The sequence below is a fragment of the Poeciliopsis prolifica genome, unplaced genomic scaffold (genome assembly GCF_027474105.1).
Source record: "Poeciliopsis prolifica strain line A6 unplaced genomic scaffold, Auburn_PproV2 SCAFFOLD184, whole genome shotgun sequence".
NCBI lineage: Eukaryota > Metazoa > Chordata > Actinopteri > Cyprinodontiformes > Poeciliidae > Poeciliopsis > Poeciliopsis prolifica.
Genome location: NW_026562559.1, coordinates 1 through 20275, shown reverse-complemented (window position 1 = coordinate 20275; position 20275 = coordinate 1). Strand labels below are relative to the sequence as shown.

The window sequence follows — 20275 nt, the reverse complement described above, 5'->3', positions numbered from 1 at the left end:
AATTAATTAATTATTTACCTCCAAAGTGGTAAAATCAATGTATCACTTTTTTTTTCCAACAATATTTTTATTGTTTTAGATTTTTTTCCTTTTTACACATACAACTGCCTTAAACAAATACAAACAAGACTAACAAGCACCCTCTTGGTTACATATGTATCTGCATATATCTTTTTTTTTTTTTTTTAAGTTCACATGAAGCGTAGTCCACTGTTGAGGCTTCTTTGACATTCCATTTCAACGTTAAATTCGACTTTAACTGACAGTTCCATCTTGTGACAAGTCCATTCCTTCAACAAAATTCCAGAAGGATCTCCAAGTGTTTTCAAAGAGTTCACTTTTCCCTTTTTGGAGATACGTAATTCGTTCCAGTGGCAAAGTTTTCAGCATTTGTCTGGTCCATTGGATTGTCCCTGGCCTTGAAGTGTTCTTCCAGAAAAGTGCTATCAGTCTTTTGGCTTGAAGTAAACAGACATCAATTAACAACTGTTCACATTTGGTAAATACATTATTTCTTGGATACAAACCTAAAATTAGAAGACCCGGATCCAGTGCGACATCCTTTGAGATAAGAACTTTTACAATATTGATTATTTCTTTCCAAACTTTTTGAATTTCCCTACATTCCCATATACAATGAAACCAAGTCCCTTTGTCTTCCAAATATTTTATGCATATGTCTGGTATATTAGAGTTGAACTGATGTAATTTAGTTGGTGTAATATATGTTCGTATTAACCATTTGTATTGCAGTAATCTTAAACGTGAATTAATTGTTTGTTTCTGAGCTCTTATACAAACACGTTGCCATTCTGCCATCGTTAGGTTTACACCTAAATCTACTTTCCAGGCTTCTAATTTCCACTTAGAGTCCTCTGGGGAGTTTGAAACTATAAAACTGTAGAATTCTGAAATCGCTCCTTTATTTGTGCCATCTTTGCTAATAATTTGTTCTAGTTGGGATTTTGGTGGCTTTATCAAATCTTTGGATTTTGTTCTAATATAACTCCTGAGCTGAAGGTATTTAAAAAAGTATTTTCTATTTATATTAAATTTCTGCCCGAGTTCTTCAAAGGACATCATATGAATTGAATTTGGTTGATACAGATCCTGAACACTATTTATTCCTTTCGTGGCCCATTTTTTAAATACAGCATCCGCTCTTCCAGGAGTAAAATCTTGATTTCCCCATATTGGAGTAAATTGTGACAATGTAATTAGTTCCTTTGTAAACTTCTTTATATCGTACCATATTTTGATCATGTTTTTAACAAAATGTATCACTTTTTAATTTATGTTAGATACGTACATCACAAAACAGTGTAAATTAAAACAATGTCAACAGAGTACCAAAATAAACAATAGACAAAACAGAAAACAAGTTATCTCACTCAGATGTGATGTTTGACTGTGGTCAACATCAGCTGTACCCAGATCATCATCCAGGGTTGAGTGGGTTTCTCTTTTATTTCTGAACATTTCCACTAAATTTAAGCATTTGTGCTCTAAGCAGAGACTTTGCTTTATTATGCATTGGGCCATTTCATCAAGATCTACTATAACTCTGAATTAATATAAGTTAGAACAACATTTAAGTTTCCATTGGGATTAATAAAGTATTTTTGAATTGAATTTGAACTCCAGTCCTTAAGTGTCACTGTCCTTTGGATCCAATCCAGCTCTAACCCACAAGTCAAACTGCTGAATGTCAGTAAGTCCTGCAAAGGTCTGATAGTTAACTATTCACTTGATTCAGGAGTGTTGGATGCATCTAAAATGAAGAACAGTGGCACTCGAGAACTGGAGTTACAGAGACCTGCTGCTCTGTAACAGGCATCACACAAGTTCCTGTGACACCTGCTGAGTCTGGAACATCAACCTGCACTATCTTTTTTCCTGTTATGGTTCAGTTGGAAACAGTAAACAGGACTAAATCAGGGAGGAGGGAGGAGCTGTCACCACCTCAGCACTGCTCCCTACTTCCTAAGTGATTAGATTTCACTTTTTCACATTTCATTTTCTTGTGGTGCAGGAGCGTCTAAGGTAAGACAAAAGTCTTTTACAAGTTTATTTTAAAGTCAGTTTGGATTTTGTATTGGTTACTGTATGCAAAACAAAAACAATTGTTTTGTTTTATTGACACTAAGGTAAATTAATATTTTTGAAGAGTAGTTTGATATTGGATTATTAATGGAAGTATTTCCTTTAAAATTCTCAAACTTACTTTGAGCTTCAATTTCTTGTGAAGCTTCTTTGATGGACGTTTCTAGTGGAAATGAGATCATGTTGCCAGTAAATTTTTCTAGACGTAATAATAATAATAATGATTATTTAATTTTCCTTTGAGGTCAATAAAGTATTTTTGAAATTACTGAAAAAAAATCTACAATTGCAAAACTTCTATAAATATTTTGTCTCTGGACTTCAGCTTCAGTAACAAAGCAAAGATATTTTTGCACCAAAAATACCTCCATACAAAACTCTGTTATTAATGACCTTCAACAAACATATTAGCCATCTTCTATATTCCATTGCTATTGTTTGAATGTTTACATCACATCATTATTGAATGAAGGCACAAACTGAGGTGACCATGAAAAAAATGAAAGCAAATGGTTAAGAGAATGAATAAAGACTTTATTTATTATCTCCTTGCCAATTTTCCAATGACATTTTTCTAACTCATTTGTTGTTGGCTGTGTTGTACAACTACCAGAAACACTGTTTTTAAAATTGTACATTAGGTACTTTTTGTTTTCACTTGAGTAATATTATAAAGTAGTTTTGCTACTCTTACTTGAGGAAATTTTATGACTGCTTGATTTCATTGAATGAAGGCTGGATTGTGTTGAATGTACTTGTCGAAATAAAAACAACATGATCCTCACAGTTCTGCCTGCTTTGTCCAGCTGACTCATCTGTTTATTTGTGTTTGAGGTGGAATGTATGCCTAAGTTGATGTTGACCTGAATTTGAAAACATGGAGGCATCTGATGACAAAGAGGAAGTTTCTTGTTCTGAAACGACTTTATGCAAGAAACAAGAGGGCAAGAGGTGAGACATCATATCTCTTCATGTTTGTGAGAAATCACAGACATTACTGTTACTAACATTACTAACTTTGTCTGTATGGAAAATGGAGTGTATGGTCACTATTATTTTTAACTCAGGAAGATTAAAATTAAAATGCTAGATATAATTATGAATAATATTAATTAACTCAAGAAGTTTGTTTCTGACAGGAAATGTAACAGGTGTCTGACTGGCATTTATATTCTCATCCACAGGAAACAACAGAAACAGGAATCTGGACCAAGTTGTCTGTCCTTCAAGAGCAGCCGCTCAAAAGATGCCATTCTTCGTTTTAATCTTGACCAACCTTCAGACGCAAACAGGTGAACTTCATGTAAATTGTCTCATGTTCTTTCAAAATGCACTTGTTCTTAGAAGTGGAAAATTATATAATTGTATTTTATTATCAAATCAATGTGTTGCAATCTATCATCACAAAACCATCATGAAGTTAAAGGGATATGGAAGATAAAATAAATGACAAAGAAATGTTCTGTGCTCAACGGTTCCCCCCATAAAGTTCCTTCATAAGGTTTTATAAAAAACATATTTGTTGTGATAAATTAATACAAGCGTAATTAGTGCTCAATGTGAGCATCTGCTGCCATCGGACTCTTTCCAGATTAAATATTAATTTAGAATTGAAAATGCAAGTTCCTAACAATTGGAATATATTAACTAACAATTATTGCTCTCAAAGTTGTCTTTTGATAAATCACTGTTGCACACACCATGATATTACGATGACAATATATTTGAGATATATGTTGTGCATCTCAATTCTATAAATTCATATGTGTTTAGAAACTCCTTCCAGAAAACCATCCACCATTATAAATATTTCTGTGTCAGAAACACATCAGCTGAAAGTGTCTTGTTTACATGGTATCAGGCTCATTAGCCATTTAGTTTCCATGTTGGAAAGTACAGTTTTGTTTGTCTTAAGAAATTAAATGTAAATACATTTGTTGACTAAAATGCTAAATACTGTTAGCTACATGACAGTTGTCTTATGGAGCACTCATGAGCTTATGTAGTGTTAGTGATTCAGTTTGTCCTGGGATTTTTGGAAGCTAATTCTCAGTGGTTTCTTCTTAGATTTGATCAGATCTCTGAAGTTGGTCAACATCCCTATGAGCATCAAATGCAGCTGGGCTCCATATTTATGGTCTGTATACCATAGATACAACATTTTCATTTCTTTTGTTAGTTCTGTGATGCACTTTGTAGATTTTATCAGATGTGTTATATATACTGTATCTTATTTTGTTCCAGGAACTGGAGAAAAGGATTGGGATGTTTGTGAAGGACGAACTGAAGGACATCCAAAAGGTTTTGTGTTCAGATAACCCTGAATGTCCTGAGGGTCTGGAAGAGGATGAAAAGCAGAGCAGCAGGAGCAGCAGAGAGGCATTTTTAAAGATCACTGTTGACTTCTTGAGAATGATGAATCTGGATGACCTAGCTGACCTTCTGCAGAGCAGTAAGAGTTATTTTTCTCCGAAACTAATAACTCTACCAACATTTTTAAAATGTTTGAAGAAAAGATAGTTAAACACTGACTTTTTGAGAACACCTATGGTGGTTGACTCTAGTTTTAATTTGCTTAAATTATTAATTAGCCTTAGAATTATTATTTTAACATAGTTTTAACAAGTTTTTAATATTTTCTATTCTCTTCCGTCAGCCAGTTTTTAAAATGTGAGGTGTTTATCCCATTTTCAGCTTGGTGTCATGACTAAACAGTTGGATATGAACACTGTTTCTGTTGAGCACTTTACTGTGTGACAGCAAGTATGCATATGCAGTTGTAAAAATGTATCTTTGAGTGCCAAGGTCTGAGTTAGTTGTGGATTACTATAAACTACAGGTTATAACAATTATTAACACTAGTAATTTAGATCAAAATAACCATGTCAGGGCAGAACTTGATATCCAGTAAAGATTTTGTTTATATATACCTACTTGGAACAGTTTTAAGTGTCAACAATGCAAAAACACCACAAAAAAAATTCTGTTTCCTAGCCTAATTTATCTTACTTAAGTCAAAATCAGGGATGATGTATGATCTGAGCATCATACATTTAATAGTAAACTAGCTGATACTTTAGAGTACTTTTTATTTGTCTGCAACAATGCACGGCAGGGAAATTAATTACATGTTATGAATAATACTTTTGGTATTTGCAGAATGTTTTTCTTGAACTTCGTGTCAAACACAAATGCTTTTTAACTGTGGTGCATTAAAGCAAAGCACTAAATCACTTTTAAATTGTAATTGCTTCTTTGTTATCTTTTAGAGTCATTCATCACATGTCAACAAACACTAAAGTCTAACATGAAGAAAAAGTTCCAGTTTGTGTTTGAAGGAATCACTAAATCAGGAAATCAAAACTTTCTCAATCAGATCTACACAGAGCTCTGCATCACAGAGGGAGGATCTGAAGAGGTCAATGAGGAACATGAAGTCAGACAGATTGAATCAGTGTCCTGGAAACCAGATAGACCAGAAATAACAATTAGACCTGAAGACATATTTAAACCCTCGCCTGAAAGAGAAGAACCAATAAAAACAGTGATGACAACAGGAGTGGCTGGTATTGGGAAAACAGTCCTGACACAAAAGTTCACTCTGGACTGGGCAGAAGACCAAACTAACCAGGACATCCAGTTCATGTTTCCATTCACATTCAGAGAGCTGAATCTGTTAAAAGACCAGCAGTTCAGCTTAGTGGAGCTTGTTCACCACTTTTTTAGTGAAACCAAAGGAATCTCCAGATTTGAAGAGTTAAAAGTTGTGTTCATCTTTGATGGTTTGGATGAATGTCGACTTTCACTGGACTTCAAGAAAAATGAGATCCTGACAGATGTAAGAAAGTTCACCTCAGTTGATGTTATTCTGACAAACCTCATCAGAGGGAACTTGCTTCCTAAAGCTCTCCTCTGGATAACCACAAGACCTGCAGCAGCCAATCGGATCCCAACTGAGTTTATTGGTATGATGACAGAGATCACAGGATTCACTGATCCACAGAAAGATGAATACTTCACCAAAAAATTCAAATATAAGAAACAGGCCAGAATGGTAATTTCCCATGTAAAGAAATCCAGAAGCCTCCACATCATGTGCCACATCCCAATCTTCTGCTGGATCACTGCTACAGTTGTGGAAGACATGTTGAACAAGAAAGATGAAGAAGAGCTGCCAAAGACCCTGACTGAGATGTACATTTACTTCCTGGTGGTGCAGACCAAACTGAAGGTCATCAAGTATGATGGAGGAACTGAGACAGATTCAATCTGGAGTCCAGTGAACCAGAAGATGATCGAGTCTCTGGGAAAACTGGCTTTTGAACAGCTGATGAAAAGAAACCTGATCTTCTATGAATCAGACCTTACAGAGTGTGGCATCGATATCAGAGCAGCTTCAACATGCTCAGGAGTTTTCACAGAGATCTTCAGAGAAGAGAAAGGTCTGTACCAGGACAAAGTTTTCTGCTTCGTCCATCTGAGTGTTCAGGAGTTTCTGGCTGCTCTTCATGTTCAACTGACCTTCATCAAATCTGGAGTCAATCTGATGGCAAAAGGTGAAATGAAATCCAAGGAATTGGAAAAAAGAAATCATGAATCCTCAGAGACAGAAATGTACAAGAGTGCTGTGGACATGGCCCTAGAGAGTCCAGATGGACACCTGGACTTGTTCCTCCGCTTCCTACTTGGTCTTTCACTGCAGACCAATAAGCGTCACTTCAGAGGCTTTGTGGCACAGACAGAAGAAAGTTTAGCAGCCAATAAGTACACAGCCCAGTACATCAAGGAGAAGATGAATAATGATCTTTGTGTTGAGAAAAGCATCAATCTGTTCCACTGTCTAAGTGAACTAAATGATCAATCTCTGGTGGAGGAAATCCAACAATCTCTACAAACAGGAAGTCTTTCAACACACCAGTTGTCTCCTGCTCAGTGGTCAGCTCTGCATTTCATCCTAATTACATCAGACAAAGGTCTGGAGACATTTGACCTGAAGAAATACTCTGCTTCAGAAGAAGCTTTACTGAGGCTGCTGCCAATAGTCAAAATCATTAGCAAAGCTATGTAAGTAAAGACATAGAAGATTTCATAAAATTATGTAGCAAATAAAATTATGAGATAATTACTTGGTATTACCTTTGTCTTTTTCAGACTGAGTGGTTGTAAACTCAGACAGAAGCTGTGAAGCTCTGTCCTCATTGCTCAGCTCAACGTCCTCTAGTCTCAGAGATCTGGACCTGAGTAACAATGACCTGAGAGATTCAGGAGTGAAGCTGCTGTGTGAAGGACTGATGAGTCCTAACTGTGAACTGGAGATTCTCAGGTGAGAAATATTTAAATTCTTCTATTGTTGTCATATTTACCAAATTTATGAAAGAATTGCAAAATCTCTAGAGCAAATGTTCCTAATCCATTTCATCAGGGACCACTACCCTGCATATTTTAGATGTACTTCGGCTCCAGAACACCTGATTCAAAACCCAGCCAAATACAGGGATTAGTTAGGAAAACCTGCTTCTAGCTTTGGGCATCGCTGACTAATTGTTGCGCTAACTCTAATCCTAATTTGATAAATGAAATCATGCTGATACCCACCACACAATGACACAACATATGCTACAACAGCAGCAACTCAATAGAGCCAACATTTTCAGTACTCACCTTTCTCTATGGTTACACTTTAAGATGTGATTCTTTGGAAAAGTCCTTCTACTCATGGTTACAGTTTTATAATTGTGGATTATTGCTAACTCTGTTGCTGATTTTGCCCAACTTACCACAGCAAGTTATGCAGGACATCAGTAGATTTTAGTGTTTAATGTAGAATTATACAGATGCATTTTGAGGATAGAAGAAATATTTGGTGCACCACATTGTTAATAATTAAGAAGAGGACTAACTTGATTTAGCTCTTTAATTAATTCTCTGTCTAGGTTCTTGTGTCTGTGTACGTGTGGAGGGAGAAAGACCAATCATACGACGTCAGATTTCAGATATCCAGAGTTTTATCCAGAGAAATTCAATGCAAGAAGAATGTTACAATAAGCATCTCACCTAGATTATCAAAAGTCCAAGACATGACAAAACAGAAACAATGAACTGAGTAAAAAGGGAAAAAACAAAAGACAAAAGATGCATCTTCCGGGAAACTCTCACTCAGCACAGAGATTCGAACTTCTGCTGTGAAACAAACCATTTTATAAGAATGTGTATTCTCCTCATTTAAATATATGCATTAGGAGGTGTGTTTTCTCCTTTGTGTGGGCTGTCTTAAATGTTAATTTTATTACCTCTGAGACCCAAACACCCAGCTCTTCTTGTACCAGCCGCCTTTAGGTGATCTGATTTATAGCGTGCAGCTGCAGCGTTATCTCTGTCTCAAAATGCTTCAACAAGAAACCAGTTGGTGTTTTTTAACCAAGCTTGCACAAAATGTAATGCTAAATAATGACTATAAGTTTGGATCTAAGAAGTAACTAATTCAAAACATGCTTAAAGAAATATATTTAATTCTAATATAGATAAAATTATTTATAAAAAGTTTTAAGATCCTAGTGAACTTTTGAACCATGCTCAGGAATTTGTTAATTGCCTGGCAGACAGACTCCCTGTCTAAAGAGATTTAATGAGTCTAGGCCTGTGTTTTCTGTCGAATCCTCCCTAAGAATTTATATACGTTCAGAGAGTCACCAGTTGTCTTAGTTTGGATTTGTATCTAAGTTTATCTTAACCTAAAAGTTAACTTATGTACTATTGTGCTACTTTAAAATTCTATTTCAACAACATCATCAGTGGAGAATGTGAAGAGAGAAAATGGACCAGCTCCTTAAAAAGTCTTCACCCTTTTCAAAATAAGAGCACGAATATAATGTCTAATTACTTGAAAACTCTTCACAGTCAGTTACAGTCAGAACTTCAATACAGATGTTGAACTTTATTTATCTGAAAGTTTAAAAAGTCAGCCAAATAATCTGGTCCTTTTGAAATACAACAAAATTCATTTCAGTATAGCTGATCCAAAGAACAGCGAGAGACAAACACACAACATACGTTATGGTGCCAGAGGCTGCAGGGAGATGGCCTTTTGTTAGGTGAGAAAAAATAATAACATGAGGGGAAAAACATATTGGACACAGAGAGGGGTTGCATAAAGTACATCTGCATGTGAAAACCAATATATTGAAAACATGAAACATGTAGAATGAATAAATTGGTGAGTCCCAGATCAGGCCACTCAGTTGAGTGATGTAGCCACCTGGTACGGTTCAGACAACCACTATTGTTTTGGGTCAGAACTCTTATTTTTTGCCTTAAAGTGGTTCTACATTTCAATGGTGACTCCAAACAGGCAAAGTTGTGGTAAACTCTTCAACTGACAATATAGACAAGCACACAGTTTTTCTGCAGACTGTTGCTTAACATTCATGCTCTACCTTTCTTAGCATGTCATAATTATTTGATGAAAACAAATTATAAAATGTGCTTCATACTGAGAATATGGGTGAGTTTTCCAAGTTGTTGTGTTTGTGTCTGCAGGCTTTCAGGCTGCCTGATCACAGATGATGTGCTGCTCTGGCCTCGGCTCTGACTACGAACCCGTCTCACCTGAAGGAGCTGGACCTCAGCTTCAATTGTCCTAGAGAGGCAGTGAGTCTAGCAGCTATACTGAAGAATCCAAGCTTCAGGCTGGAGTCTCTCAAGTAAGGACATATTTTCTGCAGCCACACAGTGATACTCAGGATAATTGAGGAACAATAATCCTTGGGGAGGGGGAGAGATCTGGATAAATCAATGAGAATATAAATATTAGGTAAACCCAGATACCTCAACGAGCCTCAGATCAAGAAATGCTGGTTTATATCAGTAAGGACTTTACTGTATGCTGCATCAAGGGAAATCAAGCTAAGATAAAGGAATAATTAATTGCTCATTAATTGCAAACAATTTTGAACAGTGGTCATTTTAAGTTCATGTCCCTTTAACTTCAACAAACACAACATGTAGATCGCAAAGTGGAAAGATATTTATCAATCATAACCGATATGACTTAAAAGTACAAATCTAAACACTCCCAATTAGGTCTAGTCTACATGAATATGTTTTGATCTAAAACATTTTTAAAAATGTTTTTAACAATGTGACTTTGTTGGGACTTTATTCCCAGTCTATTTTATGGATGTATTGTATGGGGCAGAATGAGAACAATGACACAAAAACTGAAGAGAAAATAAACTGTCAACTCTGAACAAAACTAGTAAACAACTGTTTTTTTTTTCTGTTATATAACAATAACTTTGTCATCCTATGTTTTCTCTGAAAGCCCAAAGAGAATTTTTACCAAATAAACAAAGGTCATTTTTTGGTAAATATAATACATAGTGACAGAAACACAGGCATAGATCGACTGAAGAACTCTTAGAAAACTCAATGAGGTCTAAATCAGGGTGTCCATATTTGCATCTTGATGAATACCATCAAAACATCAACTTTCTTAAAGCATGGAGCCTGCAGGAGAAAGATGGATGATACCCGGACTGAGGAAGTGTAAGTGTGTTTTGATTCATTGATGTTCGCCTCTATGACAGTGAATTCAGAAAATTATACGTCACCAATTTTATTGTGTTTCTTCTGTCCTTCAGATTCCTGTCCACTAACAGTCGACCTGAACACTGTAAACAAATCCCTCAGACTGTCTGACAACAACAGGAAAGTGATACGTGTGGAAGAGGATCAGCCATATCCTGATCATCCAGACAGATTTGATTCCGCTCAGTTGCTGTGTACTGATGGTCTGACTGGTCGCTGTTACTGGGAGGTTGAGTGGGGTGGGAAAGTCTATGCATCAGTGAGTTACAGGGGAATCAATAGAAAAGGTCTCAATGACGATTCCTGGTTTGGATTTAATGATAACTCCTGGTGTCTAGTCTGCTCTGATGATGGTTACACTGTTTGGCATGATAGTGAAAAAAAAGTTTTCATCCCTGTTCCCTCCTTCTCCTCTCCTTCCTCTGCCTCTGGCAGAGGCGCTGTGTATGTGGACTGTCCTGCTGGGACTCTGTCCTTCTACAGAGTCTCTTCAGACACACTGATCCACATCTACACCTTCAACACCAAATTCACTGAAACACTTTATCCTGGATTTGCATGCAGGAAATGTAATTGGGGGTCTTGGTTCTTGTTTTAGAGTAATCTTTTCTAAGTTAGAGGAAATCTAACTTTACATGTGTTTCATCCAATATATGATTGTAGATCAACATCCTATGTAAAAATTAGTTCAAACAGCATAAATAATCACTAAGTGCTTCACAGTAAATACTGTAGTCTGCAGGAACTCCAGCACCACCCTGTTGCATTGTTGATGTGCTCAAGTCTCTCCTGAACCTCCACCAGACGGTGCATTTGGCGAATCTTCCAAATCACCTTCATTTCAGTTCAGCACAAGCCCAGCAGCAAGTCTTAAAGGTTTTGCTGAAATCTGACTTTCCAGACGGAGGGTCATTATAACTTCCTATTTGTGGTGCAGGATTGCCGAGGACTTCCTGTGGGGTTTAGAACAGGTGTTGTGTGTTTGTCAAGATTTAGAGGATCCAGTTTCAATCTTATGTTGCAGGAGCCAACCAATAATCTTCAGTTTTTTTTTCTGTGGGTGGGGCTTATGTGTTGTCATTAAACTACCACACCAATATATATAAAGGAGTTCTCCATGATGATGCACAAAAAATCTGGTGCAGATCAGATGACGAATCGTGGAGATAAATAATTTAGGGGGCATTATGCAGTCAAATTTCAATATAACCCTCTTGGCCTCTTAAGAGGTCAACAAAGGTCATTTATTTGGTGCAAATTGGATGATGCATGTGAGAATTCGTCATTCTATCACAGCAACATGCTGCTGCCACCAGCCATTGCTGAGGGAAGGATTCAGCATCATGTTGTTCTGTGACTGGATTCATGTCTACATTGGTATGAATCAAACAGTAAAATTATGACCACCAGCAGGAAAACAGGTGATTTCCTGTTCAAAGGGGGTGGGGCTACAGTGATGTCATATATTGATCATGTGATTGTGATCAAAATCCTCTGGAAGATAACGTCAAAAATCACCAGGCAATGTACTGGATGTAGTTTTTGTATTTGCTCACTTGATTACATTTTGGCATATTATCAATAATAAAGACAAAGACATTGTTGTCACTAGGTTTCTTTTTTTTCCTTTTGTTCTTAGGCTTAGTCCCACTTATGTGAATGAAAACTGTAATTTCACATACCACAAATTACATGCTTACCTTTTAGCACCATAAGTTGTCACATATTAGAGTAACTAATCAAAGATTGTCACAGTGGTTGTTTTGATCATGCCCTAATATATGTGTGTGTGTGTGTGTGTGTGTGTGTGTGTGTGTGAGAGTGTGTGAGAGAGACGTGCGGTAAGGTTCAGTTTGTGAGACATTGACTTGTCAGATTTACACACAGTCACCCTGCATGTTATTGTTTACATCAGGAAATTTCGCGCATGCGTACATAAAGACTATTCTACATGTCATCCATGTAAAGAATATTATTAATGTAGATAATTTCATGTTATGCTCCACAGCAAATGGAGAAACCATTAAAGTAAACTCAAATCAGTGCATCGCGAGCTAACTTGTTGCTATTGCAAATGACAAGACAAAAAAACCCAAATATTTTCCAGAGCAGAACATTCAGTCTGTTGCAGTAATATGGTATTAGGCTTAATGTTTATTTTGAGATTAATTTCTGTGGTAAAAGGAGAAAACTATAAATATATCGCTGCATGAGACTCGCTGTTACTGTCTTACTCTAGTGTGGAGTCACAATGCCTGGGATCTAGAGCGCCCCCTGCCATGAGCCAGGAGAACTGCCTGCCTCACCTCAATCTGCAGCTAGAGGTTGATCAATCCCAGGTGATGCTGAGCTCGCTGCTGCCTCAGCTTCACTTCTGAGCATCTGAATGGGAAAATGCGAAAATTCAGCAATTTTCAAGAAATCAGAGTTTAAGCTAAGCAAAAAATAGGTACTTTATAGCACAAACCACAGGGTGAAAATAAAAAAAAAAAAACTTTTCCTATAACAGGTGAGGCTCTGCGTCTATACACTTGTCCAACACTGCCCTCGTGTGGAAGGTCATATCTTGACGTTAAGCAGCTTGTAATTTAGTTTGCCATAACCTTTTGTGCAAACATCCTCCTGTTCTCTGGCACCTCTTGTAAAATCTAATTAGACACCAAAAGTATGAACGACTCAGGTATGATCATTTAATCTTTTATTGATAATATCTTAATGGTTGGAAGCAAATATACTTTTCCCCTTTATTGTATCAAATAGAAAATCAGTTTTTGCTCTGAACAGCTGTTCCATGACAAAAAAAGTAATTGTCACTAATGCTATAGATAAATAAATACAGCATATTTAAGCTATTACAGTTACATCATAGCAGGCAGAAAACTGCAATTTGATTCAAAACCTTAATATGTGCAGGACATAACTAAATCAGACCAATCAGGCAGAGTTAAAGCAGCAAGCACCCCAAACATAATCAGTGGTATCTGTCAGTTTATGAGCCGAATGTAAAACAATGAAATGCTATGACATAGTGGAAGAACTTCAGATCTAATACATTCCTGTGAATTTAGATTTATTCAAGTGTCTTTTGTCTCAACTTTTACTCAAGAAATACAGAATCCATAGCTTGTTCTCATTGTGTTTTAAAGTATTGCCTCTGGATGTTTCATGAAAAACCAACCAGCTATAGAACATCAATCAAATGAGTGAACTGAACTAAGACGTGCAGAAAGAAAACTGTGGCTTCTAGTGTTTAACAGGAAGGTGCTGTGCAGAAAGTCCGAGGTAAACCCAAGCTATTCTCATTTTTAATTCAGTACCGTCATTTGGGATCTTTTGCCTTCATATCCGTTCCGTTGAAACTACCATCCCAAGTGCTTCACACAAAACGTGTCGCGTTTTAATCTCGCATCAGAAGCGGTTGATCCTGTCCTGCTTCATCTGGAGCCTGGCTTGCTGCTTCTGGAGCAGGACGTGTTCGGCGAAGTCCCGCACGGCGCCCGCACCGCCGCCTTGCTTGCAGGCAAACTTGCTGGCTCTGATGGCGTCGGGATGGGCGTCTGCCGGCGCCGCGCTCAGGCCCGCCAGGTTCAGACAGCAGGCGGACGCCGCATCGCAGCCTGGGAGGGAAAACACAACATAACCTTGGTTTGAGCCTTGTTAATTTTAGCCAACAATAATAACCACTTTTTAAAAAACAGAAAAGATTTAACTTTTAACCCCAGGAAAAAAAAAGATGTATAAAAAAATGTTGAAGCAGGTTAAAAGGTTAACTTTAACTGGAAAGTAATAAAATCAAATAGTTTTCCCATCTATTTTTGCCCAGTTATTCAAAAATACTTTAATTTTTATTTGATCAAGAATGCCTTTAAAGGGTTGATGGTTATTTGGTAGTTTTACTCATATTTTGGTACAAACTGTTAAAATATGAATGGAGCCTCATCAGTCCTACAGTTTCCAGCCTGTTTAGAACAAAATAACCAAATTTTCTTAATCTTATCGCCAGCAGCTCGTTTGATGACTATAAGCTGTAACATTCATTTTCTACAAGATCTCTTCAAAATGTATTTTTTAAAACATTATCCAGACAAGTAAAAAAAAAACTGTTTAAAAAGTCCAGATTTTTACCCATGTAGGCCACCTCCTTCCAGTCCAGCTTCTTCTCCTCCACCTTCGACTGCACATCTTTTAGTGGATCCTCTCCGACTACCATCACTTCACAGTCTGTCATCATCTTCAGTTTAGAACTCATCTGTTGGAGCGCGATGTCCTCCGTGGAGATCAGGCACCACCTGGAGGACAGGAGGTGTAACACGTTGCGAGACACTGGTCAATTTCTCCTTTGACGTTGATAAAGGCGACAGATCCGACCTCCACGTCGTCTTTCTGCAGCTTCCTGAGTGCTGTGATGTCTCTCCTGTGGATGGAGACACTGAATCCTTCTGTGTCGCTGCTGTGGACGGAGCCCTTAGAGACGCCTCGGACTCAGACACGTCAGCAGAGCATATTCCAGAATCAGTGTCACGCTGACCACCAGCAGAGGACCCAGTCAAGTTCACCCGTCCATCGGTCAAACATCCAGAAACTTCACAGAACATCAGAGACACTCCCCGGCCAAAGTAACCGAACCTGTTGAGAAGCAGAGAATCCAAACATGAAGTTCAGCAGGATGTCCAGACGGACAAAAATACCAACATTTAAATAAGGTTAACAGGTCAAATCCCAAGAATCTGAAATGTTCTTTTGGGCGGGGGGGTTTAAAAAAAGGTAACTTTTGCTTCATTGAATATGTTAAGATGGAATGAACTAGGAAAGACATGTTCATTACATATTTTGCACAAATTAATTCTTGGACAATGAGATTCTGATCAGTTCTGTTTTAGGGCCTTTCACTTTAAATCCAAAGCTGCTGCTGGCCACGCCCTCAACGCAACGTTCACACTTGGATGTGAAAATGGCTGCAAAAAGATACGCAATTATACATCTATGAAAAGCAGAAGTGGAGCCTCCTGCACAAATAAGACAGCTTAAAAAGTCAGCATCAAAATGCTTGTCGTTTCCAGAAGCCATTGTACAGCAGTAAAACCAGCTGACCAAATGTGCTGAGATCTGCTTAGGTTGCTGGGTAATGGGCTGAGCTTTGCTGGGGTTGTTGGGTAACAAGCATTGCCTGGTGATTTTTGACGTTATCTTCCAGGGGATTTTGAAACGGCTCATTTTCCAGACACCAATTATACAATTTATTGCCAAAACCCACCCAGGCAGATTTTTAAGCACTTGTGCTGTTTTAGAAGCAGCAGAAACCTAAATGAATGTATACAAATGTGCAAAATGTGACTTTGCATCATAGATGCCCTGAAAAGCAGTCGGTTTAAATTCACCTGAGTACTCTCTGCTCTGCCACAGGCCAGTCGATGTCCACGTCGATGTCCACGCTGTGCTGCGGCTCCATCTCAAAGTAGGCGACCCGACCGCCCTGCACAATCAGAAAACCGCCAAACATTGGGAACTGATGGACACAGGTCTAGAGAAACATCAGTTCATCGTAGGACAGAGTGTCTTTAATTTTTACCACGTAATAAAAAAGCTTTTATTGTACATTTTCTGCCCCTTATTGCCTGAATTTTATGTTTTTGCCACCAAGCTGTAAAAATTTTATTTTTTTAAAATGAAACAGGAATTTAAGTTTTTAGTGTGAAAATTGGTAAATTAGGCATAAATGACCACAAGATGGCAGCAAAGTAAAGCCTTTCATTTTCATCATCCAATAATTTAAACAATTATTTTAATATAGTTATTACTGCCTGAATATTCAGTTTTTACAAACTCAAAAATAGACTTAATTTAAATTTAAGACATGAATTTAGGTTTGTAGTAAATTATGCTTAACTGACCACTAGATGGTGACAAAGTACTCTTTGATGTTTGAGGCAAATTGACGACTTTAGTCAAGAGTGAAACAAGATGAAAATTATACATACATCCTCAGATACATGCATAAATCCCCAATAACACTTGAATGAACATCCAAGTCAAACATTGGATTCAAACTTATTGACAAGCTTCTGGTCTAATTCTGGCTCGATATCTGACCACTTTTTGGTAGAATCAATTTAAACTAGGTTTTCTGGCACAGATGTGGCTTTTAGGGAAACACTTGGAGCAAATTGTCAGTACTGAGAGCTAAACATTCAGAGCAGCTACCTGCAGCAGTCCTTTCTCGACGAGTTCTCTGGTAGCAAAGTAAAAGGAACCATTCTCAACCAGTTCTCCGTTCCAGTCCTGACGCCGCGGACGCTTTGCAGGGTTCAGATTCTCCGGCTCAGTGCTTTCATCACCTGTAAGGAAGGATGAACATGTTCTGCTGTAGGTTCTCTGAACAGAACAACTGAACCCCGATTGAGTCCAATTACAGTCAAACAGGCGTTTGATGAACTCACTTCCTTCTTTGACCTCCTTCCAGCGGAACTGGTGTCTCCGGACCACAGAGAAGACGGAGTCATATCCGTCATTTGTGATCTTCTTCAGGGCGTTCTTTAGGTGAGATGGATGGAGACACGGAGACGTAGCCTGGATGTTACAGACCACAGTCACCTCTGAACAGGAGAAAAACTCATCTGTGATTTTCCATCCTCAACATTTGGGTCAACTTGTGTCGAGCTGAGCTTTTCCTACCTGGGTGATCTTTGATAAACTCCTGAATCGTCTCCAAGGAGGTGGAGGAGTCCTTGGAGACTTTCTTGCTCCTCCGGTGGACTTTGGCCCCCCAGGATTTTGCAACTTCTTCAATCTCATCATGGTCTGTTGACACCCAAACACTAAAAAAAAAAAAAAATTATGTTTACTTATAGCTGTAGGACATTCCAGCAAAAAGTGTTTTATATGATAAAACACCGCAGCAGCAGCGTTCTGGACCGGCTGCTGCAGCGGCGTTCTGGACCGGCTGCAGCAGCGGCGTTCTGGACCGGCTGCAGCAGCGGCGTTCTGGACCGGCTGCAGCAGCGGCGTTCTGGACCGGCTGCAGCAGCAGCGTTCTGGACCGGCTGCAGCAGCAGCGTTCTGGACCGGCTGCAGCAGCAGCGTTCTGGACCGGCTGCAGCAGCAGCGTTCTGGACCGGCTGCAGCAGCAGCGTTCTGGACCGGCTGCAGCAGCAGCAGCGTTCTGGGCCGGCTGCATCTGGAGGATTTTTAATTCAGATCTGTGAATTCACTGCTACAGTAACCAATGCAACTGAAAAAGTCTCCTGGAATTATTTTTAAATGCTGGAAATGACAAAAGGCCGACTTTGTAACCGTCTCTGGATACTCAGTTCAAACCCCAAAAAATCATAAGTTCTTTTATATTCATGTTTCCTCTGAGTTAGTTTATAATGCAGATTTTCCTAAAAGGTATTCATACACCTTGAACTTTTCCACATTTAATAATATTGCTACTTTTTAAATATGTTACATCATGCTTATCTGTGAATTGGAAAGGACAGTTTTTTCCCCCATATAAATAAATGAGATTTGGGATTCTTAATCTACAACCTTGAATTTGCCAAATTTTCTCATCTAAATCAGTTTCCACATCTTGGCACAGATGCACAACTGGACTTGGATCTGGAATCTGGAAAAGAGGCAAAGCTTAAAGTCGTTGAATTTTTGTTGTTGAAATGCATTTGTGGACAAACAGGAGCTCAAACACTATATATATATATCAGACTCTAACCATGGTAACAAAACCATACTAATAATTATTTTACATTTTTACCCAATAAATGTTCAAATCTTTTATCTTATCAAACTGAAACCATAAAATTAAACACAATTTACTCATTCTCTATAAAGAATGACACTTTGATCTTTGGGTAAATTAAAGTATTTTTGTGTGGCCCTGATAATCTATGAAATAAATTCAACTGGAAGTGGTTTCAAATGGAGGCTTATTTTGACCTGCTGTGAACTGCGGAGCATATTTAATGTTTAACTTAGTTTTAATGCACCAAGTTGAAGAGTTTGTTTGGCCAAGCCTCTCAACTTTATCTGATGAGTCATTTGCAGCCACAAGGTCCAGAAACGCAAAGGAAAAACCAGCACAGTGTTCACACATCATCGGTTTTCAGTCATTATTTGATGGACTATATGAAATGTCACTTATCTTTGTGTCAATCTGCAACTTCCCATCAGTACAGATGTAGGCAACATGTGGTGTACCCCAAGGCTCAATCCTGGGATCCCTCATATTTGATATCCAATACCTCAGATTACAACAAGCAATCAAATATCAAAACTATACAGATGATTCATAACTTCAATCACAATGTCACCAGGTGACTGAACCCACTCAAGCACCAACACAAATGTCTCCAGCTGAACAGAAAAGAAACTGAAATTACCACCTTTGGACCGAAAGAGTAACAATCTGGAATCAATTAATAGTTAATACAGTTAATACAGTTAATACAACTAAAAACCAAAGATCATAGTGATGGCCTCTAACCTAGATTTACAGAAACTCATTCTTCTGTTTATCTTCAGTTGCATTGATTACTGCAACAGTGTCTTCACAGATCTGCCTAAACAGATCCAGAACGTTGCTGCCGTTCGGACTAAAGCCAGGAAGTGAGAGAACATCACCCAGTCTTATACACTGGCTCCCTGTAGCTCAGAGAATATACTTTAAAATACTGTTTATAAATCACTGAACGGCTCAGCACCACAATACTTTAAAGACCTGCTGTCATACCAACCTTCCAGACCTCAGAACCAAACATGGAGAAGCAGCATTCAGCTCCTATGCACCACAAATCTGGAACAAACTTCCAGAAAACTGCAAAACAGCTGAAACTGTTAAACAGATAATTGATCAATGTTAAGTCAATTTCACTAAAAATATCATTGAGCAATACATGTGGCATACATTTACTTGATTTGACAAAATGTAATATTTGCACTTGTGCCATATGACTGTTTTAGAACTGCCTTGTAGCTGAAATTAAAATAAACTGGATTTGACTTGAAAATTACCGTCTGTGTGTCTCCACACAGACGGTAAAAACCAATAAAACCATTTTCTTTTGTTGACAATAGAGTTTGAAAATGTAAACTCAGGAGAGAGAAACAGACAGATGGCGACAGAAAGGTAAAGAGATAAAGGAAGAAAGGGAGGGACTGCAGATCCCGTAAAACTCGACTGAACAGTAAATCCTGTTCCGTCAGGAGGTGTGACGTCTCAAAGCCAATAAATATGGGTGGACACATCTTTCGTCTCCAAAGCAGGAACTTTAACCAGGAGGCAACGAAAGGACAGTAGCCACAGCTTTACATCCTCATCTACTGTATAAAAGTAGGGGTCAAGGGTCAAAATAGGACAAGTCCAACATTTTTGACCAGTTTGTGTATTTAGAATATTAACAGTATTTCATGTTTATGGGTTTTAAAATAAACAGACTAATGTTTTTCATTTGACATTTTTAGTGCCAAAGTGCATTTAATAAATATACTCAATTAAAAACCGACTGTAGAGATTAAAATGTTAGCAGTGAACTACAGTCACCTGTATAGAAATAGGAGGTATGGGATCAGGTTACACACAGATGAGAAAAGT

The 20275-nt window shown here is 38.0% G+C and overlaps 1 protein-coding gene and 1 pseudogene across 1 annotated transcript; one reads left to right on the top strand and one right to left on the bottom strand.

The window, feature by feature from the left end:
- Positions 1–2941: 2941 nt before the first annotated feature.
- On the top strand, positions 2942–12297 carry LOC129356658 (NLR family CARD domain-containing protein 3-like; annotated as a pseudogene).
- A 1335-nt stretch (positions 12298–13632) lies between these two features.
- On the bottom strand, positions 13633–17515 carry LOC129356659 (N-acylneuraminate cytidylyltransferase-like; the record flags this gene model as incomplete). Its single annotated transcript, XM_055026234.1, is given in 8 exon segments — positions 13633–14306; positions 14815–14978; positions 15056–15158; positions 15161–15315; positions 16068–16162; positions 16891–17024; positions 17127–17282; positions 17362–17515. Coding segments are annotated over 8 exon segments (1170 nt in total), but the record flags the coding sequence as incomplete, so codon positions are not given.
- Positions 17516–20275: the final 2760 nt, after the last annotated feature.